At 51.0% G+C, this 13,339-nt stretch overlaps 5 protein-coding genes across 5 annotated transcripts; 2 read left to right on the forward strand and 3 right to left on the reverse strand.

Annotated features, from left to right (window-relative positions):
- Positions 1 to 1,260: 1,260 nt before the first annotated feature.
- Positions 1,261 to 2,817, reverse strand: ALTATR162_LOCUS837 (uncharacterized protein; the record flags this gene model as incomplete). Its single annotated transcript, XM_043308431.1, has 3 exons — positions 1,261 to 2,196; positions 2,251 to 2,708; positions 2,778 to 2,817. The coding sequence occupies 3 exons, from the start codon at positions 2,815 to 2,817 to the stop codon at positions 1,261 to 1,263; spliced, it is 1,434 nt and encodes a 477-aa protein (XP_043164366.1).
- Positions 2,818 to 4,748: 1,931 nt separating this feature from the next.
- ALTATR162_LOCUS838 (uncharacterized protein) lies at positions 4,749 to 6,620 on the forward strand (the record flags this gene model as incomplete). The annotated part of the gene is made up of 5 exons (XM_043308432.1): positions 4,749 to 5,034; positions 5,087 to 5,417; positions 5,468 to 5,827; positions 5,881 to 6,248; positions 6,313 to 6,620. The coding sequence occupies 5 exons, from the start codon at positions 4,749 to 4,751 to the stop codon at positions 6,618 to 6,620; spliced, it is 1,653 nt and encodes a 550-aa protein (XP_043164367.1).
- A 207-nt stretch (positions 6,621 to 6,827) lies between these two features.
- On the reverse strand, positions 6,828 to 7,430 carry ALTATR162_LOCUS839 (uncharacterized protein; the record flags this gene model as incomplete). Its single annotated transcript, XM_043308433.1, has 1 exon — positions 6,828 to 7,430. The coding sequence occupies one exon, from the start codon at positions 7,428 to 7,430 to the stop codon at positions 6,828 to 6,830; it is 603 nt and encodes a 200-aa protein (XP_043164368.1).
- Positions 7,431 to 8,497: 1,067 nt separating this feature from the next.
- On the forward strand, positions 8,498 to 9,532 carry ALTATR162_LOCUS840 (uncharacterized protein; the record flags this gene model as incomplete). The annotated part of the gene is made up of 1 exon (XM_043308434.1): positions 8,498 to 9,532. The coding sequence occupies one exon, from the start codon at positions 8,498 to 8,500 to the stop codon at positions 9,530 to 9,532; it is 1,035 nt and encodes a 344-aa protein (XP_043164369.1).
- A 1,267-nt stretch (positions 9,533 to 10,799) lies between these two features.
- ALTATR162_LOCUS841 (uncharacterized protein) lies at positions 10,800 to 13,050 on the reverse strand (the record flags this gene model as incomplete). The annotated part of the gene is made up of 3 exons (XM_043308435.1): positions 10,800 to 11,629; positions 11,691 to 12,996; positions 13,048 to 13,050. The coding sequence occupies 3 exons, from the start codon at positions 13,048 to 13,050 to the stop codon at positions 10,800 to 10,802; spliced, it is 2,139 nt and encodes a 712-aa protein (XP_043164370.1).
- Between the last annotated feature and the right edge of the window lie 289 nt (positions 13,051 to 13,339).

The raw sequence follows: 13,339 nt of genomic DNA on the forward strand, positions 1-13,339 counted from the left end.
TTGCAGTGCTGCCGACAGCCTCTACACGCCATACTGGAAGGTGCAGCGCTGACGTTGCTGCCTTACTGATGCTCGCAGGTCGGCCGGTGCCTCTTCCTCATTACCAGCGATGACGACGCACTGACCCGGATTGAGCGATGGCTCAAATCCAGCCCGTCCACTCGACGCGGTCGCCTCACTTGCCGCACAATGGCCACCATCACCGGCGCAGAATGAAGAGAAAAATTCATCGCGACACGTCTCCTTGAAATCTGCATGGTTGTGTTGCCGCCCTTTGGAATCTGTGCGACAATCTGAGACAGTTCCCCCCCTTGGCTTTGTTTGGCGCGCATTCATCAAGGCGCAAAGAATAGAACATACAATCGTGGCGACAACAAGGGCATTTGTGGGCGATAGGAAGCCACATCACAAACCTTTGACGCGGGGATGATCGCTGAGGGATGGATCTGGGAGGATGCAGCCTGGTGTACGACTTTTTGGGGGATGCATGGATCGTCGGCGTATGACTCACGAAACGCGCTCACCGGAAAGCGACACTTCTCCCCTTGCCATCAGCCTTCGCCTCTGCACTTCTTTTGTAGTCTGGACCACCACCACCTCCACGTGTCTTGAACCCTTGAGTAGTTGGTGCTGGAGATAGATTGGGTTACTCCGTGACAAGGCATCGAGCAGCCACTGTCGAGTTTCGGTAGTGATTGGTAGACAGCGCACTGAGAATGTAATCAACTCACTATTGGACTGCGATTCCACTCATCAGGGTTTCTTTTGCATGCAAAAAGTGTGATATTTTATCTTGGCAAGTACGATAGATCTTGGTCGTAGTTAGGATACATTCGCACGGTTGTGATACAGGCGACCATCGAGGCAAGGAAGATGACTAAGGGAACGGTGATGGCCGACGCTCACCTTGGCGCACGCGAAGTTGGCCCCGCCACTTTCACCGTGACCGCTTCATGAAGACCAGCAATCCGCATCAGCCTTACCTCGCGATATTCCTCGATGGCGATCAATGCACTACCTACCCAGAGCATCCGCATCGCAACAAATTATTTCTCAGAGCAATCACATGGGATAGGCCTGGTTGATGACAACGGTCCCTAGCAGCAGGCAATGGTAGAGACGACAAAGCACTAATATCAGACCGACTCGCCAAACTACAACTTTTACTGACGTACTATGAGAACAGATTGAGATATGATCTGACTGCTCTGCTCAGCGATATCCAGGCCTCCATAACTTACTACAACGTACCAGCCACGATTATAGCACCCTCTTCTTGAACTGAACAATCGGACCTTCACGGAGAGAGATGTACGCGTCTCTCAGCTGGAAGTGACCACGATTTCTTCTGCCCCAGCCAAGATCAGGACGTCCTTCTCCCACACATTGCCCAGGAGCCTGTCGCACGTCATATCTCCAGAGAGTTCTTCCAACAATCATGCAGAGTTGTATCATTGCCATCTTCTGACCTATGCAGCTTCCCACGCCCTTGGAGAAGGGATGGAAGGATCGTTTCAAATGGTTCACCTCCTCTTGCGTGTTTGAATCGGAAACTATCCATCTCTCCGGGCGGAAGGTATTGTAGTCACCCCAGAGAGCTTCGTTCCGACCGAGTGACCATTTGGGCACTCCGATCGTGATACCGCCAGGAAGGTGTTCGCCAGCAATTCTGATTCCACCCGAGAGTACGGTACGTTCAAGCTCACTAGGGCCAGCCGGCGAGAGGCGCAAGGACTCATATACAGCTGCTCTGAGATACTCGCACTTTGCCATTAAATCTGAACCTGAACCGATCTCTTCAGCGCTGTCGAAGTTGCTCCTGATTTCGTGGACAAGCTTTGTGTATACTTTCGGATTGCGAGTGATGAAGAAAAAGAGCGCGGTCACCGTTGCACTCGTGGTGTCCGAGCCGGCAACAGTGAGCAGATTTGCATCGGCTATCAAGTGTTCGGTAGTCAGCGCAAAGTCACCCGTCTCCGGGTCCTTCGCCGTGCACAGGAAGTGGAACATGTCTTCACGCTCAGCTGGACGTTTTTCGGTCTCATTCTTCCGCTCAGATTCGACTCGGCTCTTAGCCAGGTTTTCCGTGAAGGCGAAGTACTCTTTGATCTCCTTAGGAGTGATAAGCTTCATCAACCCGTCCAGGCCGCGAGGCTTGAGCCAAAGCAACAAGCTTCGGAATGGAGATTTGGCGAGCTACGACGGTTAGTAAGATGATCAGAGCTATTGTAGGGGCCGATAGTAACCTACGGGATTGTAAAAGCGTAAGTATCTAGTGATGTTGTTTGGGATACGCTTCAAGTTGTTCGGCCCAGGCTCTTTGGTGTTGTTGGAACTGCCGAAGCAGATATCGCCAAACATGTCGAACAACAAGTAGTCAGTCCACTCCGTAAGATTCTGTGGTCCAGACCATCCCTCGACACCAAAGATCTCACCGGGCAGCAGCTTGTTCCATCGATCGACATGACGAGCCACGAAAGGTACAGTGGCCTTGACTGACTGCTCGGTAAAAGCCAACGAAAGAGCCTTTCTCCTTCGGGCATGCATTCTAACATCGGTACAGCCTAGTGTGTTGAGGTCGTGTTTGTTCCGTCTCCACACCTCATAGAATGGAGACTTCTTGACGTTCGCTTTGTGATCAAACATGGCATTGTAAGCTTCGGGTGTCTGAAAGAGAAGTAGACCTGGAGTTGCCCGAAATTTGTCGCCTGGCGAAGGACGTCAGCAGAGTGTATGAAGAAAGGGGACTGGAGTTGTGCGCACCATAGATCTGGAACTGCCTCCAAGACCAGATATGACGATCTCCTTTGCAAGCATGGTAGAATGAGGGAATGCCTGAGATACGAGCAAAGAAAGGTCCTGGTTGTTTCGCAAGGGGATGAAACCATAGGTTATATACGGCGGAATACACAAACTGTCTTCATGTAAGTCAAGACTTCACCACAGATTGAAGATTACACTGACATAGATTGCGACCACGCTGATGGCAAGTGGGATGGAGAGGATCATATTGAATTGGGGTAAGAGGAAGCTCAACTGTTGATGAGTTGGAGAAGGTGGTAATTGAGGATGCTGATGTCAACATTCCACGGCGTTTGGCTTTATATCTCGCGACACCGTAGGCCTCCACCCAGATTGTCACGAACTCCACTAGACGCTATCAAGGCCCCTTCGATGCAGCGTCCCCGCCCTCGACCCTGAAGTTGGACGATCAGCCCCCATCACACCAACATGTGGATATATCATCCTCGTTCGCAGCTTACGATCGTCTCTAGCGGCAGTGAAAGCGTCTTCGAGGCCTCCGCTTCCTTTTTCCACCACTCAGCCTTCTAGTTGTCTCTCTTTCTCCCCGAGACAACTCTAGCTAGCTGCTTTCAATTCATTCGCGATGCCAGACCATCCTCATTAAGAAAAGATAGCTCTATTAACAGCTGTTCGGGCATGTCAGGCGTACCAGTGCAATTGTAGTGGCGCCTACAATCGATAGCAGGAAAGACCACCGCTCGATGGCTTACTAGAATCAGTCTCCAGTTCTCCAGCTCGATGTTGGGTTGAGGCTCTTTTTCGTGTTACTGTTGGCCAAGGTGTAAGCGCGATGGCTGTTCTAGCATAGCGGCAACCCAGGCGTAAGCAGTTGTGGTGGCAGTTATCATTCTCAAAGACCGAGGCTAACCACGATCTGTGAAGTTACTGCATCTGCAGTCATCCAATACCAAGTCACCGAACCGTTACTACGGCCATATCGACTACAATTCTGTCAGTTCAAGCGCCTTCCTAGGGGGCCGATTTGGTGAACTAGGTGTTAACAGGACTGGAATGTGACTCTCGATATTCGTGGCGATGGCAGCCGTGTCGAAAGCTAAACCGGGCGTAGGGACAGCACGAAGAAGCTCGACCGTTCTGTTTTGTAGCCCCGATGCCATGGTGTACACTGAAGGTACGCACTACATTCTTTGTTGCTAAACTGCTTGACAAAAGACAGCGAATACACCTAGGCTACATCGTCGCAAAGAACCTACGACGAACAAGTGCCTTCGTAAAGTCAACTCCAATCTCGCACTCGAGGGTTCACCATAGGTACAATTGCTGAATATTCACGTCGGAATACACGAAAAATGCAGCTCTTTTGCACGATTCCCAAACCAACTGTTTTCGCGTTGGCCTCGCTTATCGTGGCTTGGACGGCATTTAACCAGCTTTTCGGCAGGGGATTGATGTTGACTACTAGTTCTCCCGGTTCAACAAGCAACGGGAGGCGGGCGCCAACAGTAGCCCCCACCGCACAGCCCCGCCCCCACAACAATTCCTACTGGGTCATAAAGGCACACCCTTCACCACCTTGCATGAATTTGGACACACCGAGAACGGCCGCACATATGAAGATCTTACTCCAGCTCGCGTATGGGGCCAAGGAGCATTTTCATTGCGGCGTCGTTGTGATACCATCTTCTCGGGACTGTCAGCTTACTATCGGCTCGCGACATCATGCGGCAGTTGGAAGGCTTGACTGGCGATACCGTCAGGCTGCCAGGGCTTGAACGGTACTCTACGCCGTACGTTCTCAGATACATGCGTTTCGATAGCCAGTGGTGCATGGCACGGTCTTATCGTAAGAGCAAGGAGAATGCTGTGTTTACTCTCGCTAGGTGGCACAGTTCGCGCATCCCTGATGGATCACCCTTTTATATCACATTTTCCCTTTGTATTCAGCCTTTTTTTCCACAATTTCTTCATTTCAAAGCATAACGATGTCTTCGACTTCCAGAGACGATGTAGTAATGGACACTGCAAGTGTCGAAAAGGCGTTTACAGACACACCTCCCAATGAAGTCGAGCCCGTGGCTGCGGCCGATGAATCGAAGTACATTACAGGTGTCAAACTCTACCTGATCAATGCTGGTCTTACAGTCTCTATATTCCTTGTGACTCTGGAGTCCACAGTCATCAGTACTGCAATTGTAGACATTACCGACGAACTGGGCGGTTACGAGAAGAGTTCATGGCTCTTTACAGCATATATGTTGACATATTGCAGTAAGGACTTGACTCTTTCATCAAAACGATCACTCCGCTAATATCATCCAAGGTCTTCAGATGATCTGGGCGAAACTATCGGATATCGCAGGCCGAAAGTACACACTCATCGCTGCACTACTCATCTTTACCTTGTTCTCAGCACTTTGCGGAGCTAGCCAGACACTCATACAGCTCATTATGTTTAGATGGTGTCAGGGTATCGGAGGCTGTGGTGTATATGCACTCACTCAACTGATATTCATGGAGATTGTTCCACAGAAGAAGTTGCCACAATACATGGCAGGTGTTAGCATGGTGCTTGCGCTCAGCTTGATCACAGGGCCGCTTCTTGGTGGCGGTATCACACTGCATGGAAGCTGGCGGTGGATCTTCCTTCTGAAGTATGTCTGTCATCCTAGAATTGTTTCAAGTTGTACTAAGATTAAGCCAGCGTTCCTGTGGGAGTTCTTACTGCCGTCTCACTATGCTTCACGCTTCCGAGGACGTTGTTCAACGAACCAGCTGCTCAGCAGACACATCCCATTGTCTCGAAGCATTCTCTCCGTCGACTCGACTTCCTAGGTGCGACGTTGATGCTGGGGACTCTTGTGCTGCTCGCTACCGGTCTTCAACAAGCATCGCTAGACTACGCATGGTCGTCAAACAAAGTTCTTCCTCTACTCGTCGCTTCTGTACCCTTCGCGATCGCGTTCTTCATGTGGCAATGGTACGCAACGCAGCGTCGCACCAACCCAGAACCTGTTTTTCCTTGGCGCTTCTGTCAAAGTCGCATACAGCTGGGCATGATTATGTACATCTATCATCTTGTACCACCGTCTCACACCATCCTAACATGTACACTAGAAACACCCACCTCTCCGGCACAGTAATGTTCGTATGTATCGCGCAAATACCTCAACGCTACATCACTGTGAATGGCCTCTCCCCCCTCGCCGCCGCCGTCCGTCTACTCACTTATGGCGCCTTCGTACCCTTTGGCAGTGGAATCGCTGGAGCAATGATGGGCAAGCCCAGAATACCGCCATGCTGGATTATTCTCGCAGGCTCCCTGATGGAGATTCTCGGTATTGCGTTGCTAGCACAGATTGACACTTCGTCGCATATCGATGCTAGTCAGTATGCGTTCCAGATCATTGCTGGAACGGGGACTGGACTTGTCAATTCTGGGCTTATCATGCTTGTGCCGTATGCGATGGAGAAGAGAGACTTGGGTAAGTTATACGCTATATCCCAACATGAACATGTTGGTGTTCTTCGTTTGCTGATTGTTCCTAGCCGTCGGCTCAGCAGCTACATCACAGTTCCGCACTCTGGGCGGTCTAGTCGGTATCGCCATTGTAACATCCATTTCTACGCCTTACATTCGCTCCCACCTGACCGATATCCTTCCACTGGAACTTGCAGAAAGCCTGCTAGAAAGGACGGAGCTGGTGCAGCACTTGCCACCTGATACTCTGGAGCGAGTGAGGATGTTGTTTGGTGAAGCGTATAACCTACAGGTCAAGGTGCTGATTGGGTTCGCGGTGGCCAAGGTGCCAGTTACGGGGTTGATGTGGACGAATCTAAGGGTGGAGAGTAAGTGATCGAGTGGAAACGAAGACATAGGAGTATAGGTATCACTGTGTCAACAGCTCCGATGCAGGTCTTATTCCAGATGCATATTCATGGTAAGATTGGGTCTAGATGTCGTAAAAGGCGCCCCATTCACCACAAATCTGCGATCTTGTCATGAGAACTCTACGGACTCCATTCAAATGCTGCGGTGCCCTTTGTTGCCAACACAGTAAGTGCTAGATGGAATCCTTGCCATCCTCCTCTGCCTCGTAGTCCTCATCGTCATCAGCCTCATCGTCATCAGCCTCATCGTCATCAGCCTCATCGAAATTCCCCTCATCACCGCTGTCCAAGAAGTCCTCGTCAGACAGCGCGAACCCATCATTCTTTACATGCGTCTCCTTGAATTTTATCCTCTCCACCTCAATCTCATGCGCCTGTCTCAGTCGCGCATGCTCCTGCTCCTGACGGGCCATGAGTCGTGCCACAACTACCATGATCGCATCCTCCCCAAACTCCGGACCCAGCGTATGGAGGATGTTGTTAATGTCTCCTTGCGTGATAGGGTCACCAGTGGCTTCGAAGAGTAGGCGGTTGCATATTGGGCAGGTATGACCGACGTCAAGCCAGGCGTCAAGGCATTCTTCGCCGATGACGTGACCACAGGCGGCGATGCGAACAGCGGTATGACACTTCGAGTCGGGAATCCCGTCCTTGGTTGGGTGAACAGCAAGGGGTTGGAGGCAGAGGGAGCAGTCTTGCGAGGCATGTGCATGCGACTGTCGGACCTGCTCGAGACCTAGGCTGTTGAAAGTTTGTTTGTTTGCAAAGACTGTCATTATGATTTTGACAGAGTTGAGAACGTCGTGAGCGTAGTATGATTTGCGGAGGGTTGAGCTCAGTGCAATGGTGAGTGCTCAATATGATATTCGCGGTGAGAGTGAGGCTCGTAGTGGGTCGCTCTTTCTCGAATGGTCTAATCGAGGTGAAGTAGAACACGGTCGTTCTATGGTTTCTTGTGGGTTCTTGAATGATCCGAATAATTACGGAGGCCTTTGCTTGAGATAATTCATCTCTGGCGACGTGGGAGTTATGGAATTGCTGCACTGATCAGAACAGTGGGTCTCGCATCTCTACCACGGTTCACGTTGATTTTCCGCACACCAGATTTTGTAGGTATCCGCGTGCCATATCTGGTAGTCCTCCTAATCAAACTAGAAATGCTGGTGTAGTTAGATCTGAAAACCTGGGCTTTTACTCGAACTATAACCGCGAGTTGCCACGTACGAAGAAGCCTGTCTGTCCTAGGCTGTAGCTGATTGATGAACAAACCTAGATAGTTTCGCATTCCTGTAATTGATTCTTGCTAGCAGTAAAACCACAAATGCGTTTACGGATGCAACTAATCCTTAACAATTGAGCTATCGTTTTGATCAGTAGCCACCAGGATTGATACTTGCATGGTACTTTGCAAATAACAGTGCAGCACCTGAGATTGGTTCCGTCGTAAAGTAAACATCCATTCAGAGAATCGTGGAACCCTTTTGTACTCCAAAGTTCTATAAAGCGCACCGCATGCATCCTACAGGGAGCTCCCGAAATGCTTCCCCGCTGAGCGTTCACCCGAAAAGTTCGTCCGGAAGTTTACACCAAGGTGAAGCTAAGAGAACAGAATAGATTGTTGCCGCATTGGAGAACCTAGCTCCTAGTCAATGTTACTGACACAGAAATTGACCGCAAAGCCCGTCGACTCGAAGTGGGCCTATCGTTCCCTTGCACCACCGTATCCAGCTTACACAGCAGGACTAATATTGGACCAACGGCCTGAATGCGGGCATATACATTTTGATTTAAGAAACAGCAAACACAATATCTAGCATCATTGCAAGCAAGCAGTGTTTCAACGATGCCAAAACCAAAGGTTCTGATTGTCGGCTGTGGCGCCGTGGGTCTTTTTCAAGGTTATTTCCTATCTGCTGGTGCAGACATCACGTACCTTGTGCGTCCGGGGCGCAGGTCGGCCTTTGCCCCACCAAAACGCCTTTATTCCTACAAGGACGACGAACTGTACACATTCGAATCCTACACCCTCATTGAAGATATCTCTGAGGTTGAGGGAGAAATATTCGCATTCGTCTTCGACACCCTCGACGGCTACACCGCGCGCTCAGAAGCTGGCGTCGCAACTCTGAGCTCGGTCGGCAAATTGCTCAATGAAGAACAGAACGCGGACTGCTTCGTCGTTTACGATGCAATCGGTTTGGATATCGAGCTACACTACGCCCGCACTATGCGCATTGCGTCGACCCGCCTTTTCTTCGCAGTAAGCTTGATTGCGCATCAACCTACGCCTAAGATCTCAGTACCTGCTACTGCCAATAAAGACTTGATCACGAGGGCGGATCTCCTCTATTCGCATGGACCGCCAAACATTGGTCTGGTAGCCTTCAACACACATCCAGCACTCACGGCGAAGCTGGAAACCATCTACAATGTTAACGGCAGATTGACGATCCGGCGCATTCCTGCACTGTTTTCGCCTTGGGCCCCATTACTGGGTATGTTGCATCTTATGACCTGGAATGTGGACGGCTTCGGGCCCTTCGAAAGCCTACGCAGGAACAACGAGCTTTGGACATTGATGCTGCGTGCGCAGGCAGAAATCCTGACGTTGCCTCGATTTGGTTGGACAGGGTGGTTCCTATCTTTTATTTTTGGTAGTTGGGCAACAGAAAAGCTCAACATACCGTTGTTTGAGGGAGCCAAGCCGTTGAACTGCGAAGAATTCAACTTGTATCACCATGGCGGCAAGGTGGTACAACAAGACTTGAAAACGCTAGAGGAATTAATCGCTGATGGCGAAAGGGTTGGAAAGAAGATGCCAGCACTAAAGGAGGTGGTGGGAAGAGCGAGAAAATCCCAATCTTCACAGATCTTGTGATGCCATTTCTCGCTCTTATTTGATCTTGAGTGGATGTAGAGAGAATTGCAGGCGTGACGATAGTAAGACTGGTTAGCTTTATGAAGTGGTAATGCATGTGACGTAATCCTCCGGAATTTGAGCATATATTTTGAGCTAGTTTCCGTTTTCTCTGGCCAAAACTCATCCTTACTGTGATGTTGTCATGTCTCGCCTTCTAGTGTCGTTGCCACTCGTCAGTCGTGAGTGGAACAGTCGCCGGCTACTTCAAGCGCGCGAGCCTACCATCACTAGAACATCCAATATGCGTATCCAACCACTTCTGGTACGAGTCTTACCTGCAATTCAGGCTCGCATCATGACCAGACCTCAGTGATCACGTTAGTACTGCGGCTTTCGGCGCGCGCTTGGGAGGAGGCGGTCTCATAGCGACGCGCGGCAACAGTGCTCGTCGATCAGTAGTACCATCAGTCTGCGCGGTGACTTGCTCATTCTCCAGAGTAGGTACAAACATAGTCTTGATACGTGTAAAGAGCGACGGCTGCGGCGGAGCTGGTGATTGATCTATCTTTAGCTGCGGGTCAGGTCGTCGTGGGACGCTTGTTGGAGTGCGTAGTGGTGAGCAAGGGGGAGATGTAGCCGTGTGCTGGACTAACATAGGTACCGGACCCGGAGAGGGTGTTGGCTCAGGTGCGGGCTGTGTTGGTTGTGCTGGGGTAGGCGAGGGCGTTCTTATCAGCGCTGTTGCGGTCGGCAGGGGCTTTGGTGGCGTAGGCGGCACAGACACCTCTCACTGGAGAGGTGTTTGAACGGCCTCTGTAAGCCGCCTATCTGGGGCACGTGCTGATGGCTCTGCATCCTACGGTAAGGAGACTGATCGCTGCACAGGTGAGACGAAAAAGTCCTCTTCCATGGTTGGCATATCTCTTATATCGTCGCTAGGTCTTGGGCTTGCCTCTGGTATTGGCTTCATGTGGGTAATTGGGCGGCCCAAGTATTCCGGCGCTGGGCCGTCATCAATCACCTGCTTGATAATTATTGGACCTTTCCCGCCATAATCTGGAAAAGGTCCTTCGTAGATCTTGGGGCGTCTGAAGCAGCGGCAGCAGCATAACATGAAAAGTAGACCCCTGTATCACGTCTTTCAGTAAATAAATCTGTGGAGAATAAAAGCAGATGCTGTAGCCACGATGTAGCAGATGATTTGCAAAGTGTTGAAGGAACAGAGTGGGCTTCAATGAGTGTGCAAGTTGGTCTACTTGGCAGGTATGAGAAGAGTGCAATGCACTCACAATAGCAGAGCAGCAGCCGCGGCAAGACCACCAATGAGACCGTTCCTTATGCGCTCACCGTTGCGAGCTTCCTCCGCTTCTGCCAATAACGGGCCGACTGGGATGTCGCGGCGCGGAAGGTGAAATGGGAGGTTCGGCCTAAGTGCCGACGCTCCAGAGGTTTTCTTGATCGTTGGGGTGCTGGTAGCGCTATACACTCCAGTCAAAGCCACTGAAGTCGTCGCGGTGGGCTGTGACTTGGGTACCCTTGGCTGATCCTGCGACGCGTTGGTCGGTATGTCTTCGTCCGTGGGATACCATATGCCGGCCTTCACTGTGCCCTTCCCTGCAGCGATACCAGCCAACTCTTCTTCTGTACAACTGATGGCAGCTTCTCGAATCCAGCAAATTGGTGCACGCTCGGGCCCTACGAGGTTCGTGTGATCAGAAGTGCTGGGGCCTTCGGTACCAAAGCTAGACAGATCAACGTTGCGACCCATACTGATGTCATCGCCTTGGATGATGCGAGTGAAAACGGTAAAGGCGGTCTCTGGCTGGTAATACGGTACTTGATGGCCAGCATCGTAAATCCTAGAGAATGAGAGGTTGCCGTATTGACGGACTGCTCCGCCAATGTAGGAGTCGTTCACAACAATATCCGCATACCCAGCCTCTGGGAAAGCCGTCTTGTATGCTGGAACGAGACTAGCGAGATGAAGAGAGTGGTTCTGTCCTCCATACCAGTTGCATATGACATCAGCATCACCATAGATGAGGGCGATTTTGATACCACGAGCGAGCAGGTCCGCCAAAGAGTCGATTTGCCCTCCACGGGCCGCGTCTCCGTCTGAGCACGAGATCAGTAAGGTCGTTGGGTAAACAATTGGAAATAAGATGTAGTGGCTTACTGTAAGTGAAAGCTGCCGCGACGGTATTGCTAGTGGAAGTGAAGTTGACTGGTGCGCCAACGGATTGTAGAATATCCTCGCCGTTCAGATACTCTGAGAGTGCAACAACAGGCTCGACCGTTGGACCAACTCGAAAATCGTAGACACTCCTACCAGCAGAATAGGCAACACCGGCTATCGCTGTGCAGTTGTAGAGGGCACTCGCGCAAAGATTGTTAACGTCCTCGTCAGTACCAAGACCTTCGGGGTCATTGAGGGCCGCCGACGCGCCGCACTGTGTGACCAAATCCCGGCAGCCCATGTCTACGTTGAGTTCCGATACTGCGTTTTGATAGGTAGTGAGATCAATGCCTTCGATACCGTAGGTATTGTTATAGGCAAACTCCAGACCAGAAAGTGCCGAAACGTAGACATCCAATATACCGTTGACAATGCCGACTGAACCAAGCCGAATGTCTAACGCTTCGGATGTAATCTCGCCCTTTTCTCGACGATCGTTCTGGTCCTGGTAATAGTCTGCGAAGATAGGACCGTAGGTGCCACCATAGCTCTCAGCGAAGAGGTTTATATGACAGGGCTCGACGGTATCGCTGCTAGATCGGATTCCAGGGTTGTACTGAGGGAATGCGGACAGGAAGCCTTGAAGAAAGTGCCACGATGACCGTGCGGCAATGGCAGTCAAGTCCTCTGTACTGGTTAGAATACCAGAAGAGAAGGTGCCGTTCTTGAAGCGCCATTCAGGCACGTTAGCGGGAAGCGGGGAGAGTTCTTCGAAGCTGTAATCAAGTTGACTAAAGTCTACCGAAGCGTTGACGCGCTCATCGTATGAGAAGCCGACTTGGGTAGGTTGGTCGATGAAGAGTACATTGGAGCTGCGGTCCCATCCCCAAACCCTGGGTTGCGTGGTGTAGCTGTCATCTGACCCTTCCACAATTTCACACGGACCCACTTCTGCGAAGAGTCCGAACATGCTAGACATTCCAGGTCCTCCATTCAACCAGATGGTCAACGGGGCAGTTTCTGGGTTCTCGCGTGCCTCGAAGAACCAGAAGAAGGTGTTGATCGAATAATTCTGCTGAAACGGCTCAAGCGTGAACGGAGGAAGGTTGACATATCCGGAATACTGCTTTTGCGCCTCGAAAGCCGTTGCACATGTATGGGCGTCGGGCGTTTTGTAGGATATGGTGATGGTAGGGTCGACGGGCGACTTGATAACGGTATCATAGGTTACAGGTAATGGAAACTGCTGGGCGATTGACAACCCTGCGTGGAGAGCAGACACGAGAACGATGGCGGGTAGTGGGATCTAACAACTATCAGTGATTGGCCAGTGTGCGCAGGGGAGTAGTGTGCTTACCATGTTGGCGAGAACCTGGGTAGCGGAAAGCTATCGCATGGGGATGAATACAAGAGTCCTATAAGATGCAGCAGCAGCAGAATTACTACAGTCAAGCAATGCGCGGTTTCACGTCCCTGGTTCCGTGAGTCGATGTGAAGAGACGGTGTCGAGAACGAGCAATTGGCGCGTAGTTACGAGCGTATTAGTACGACGACTTCCCTTCACTCCTGGAAAGCGAAGGAGCGCGACTTTGCTGGATAGGAAACCCCCTCGCGTACTGCAAAGCAGCGGCGAGGCGAGTGTTGTGCGG

Source organism: Alternaria atra, assembly GCF_907166805.1.
Source record: "Alternaria atra isolate CS162 genome assembly, contig: 21, whole genome shotgun sequence".
NCBI classification, from domain to species: Eukaryota; Fungi; Ascomycota; class Dothideomycetes; order Pleosporales; family Pleosporaceae; genus Alternaria; species Alternaria atra.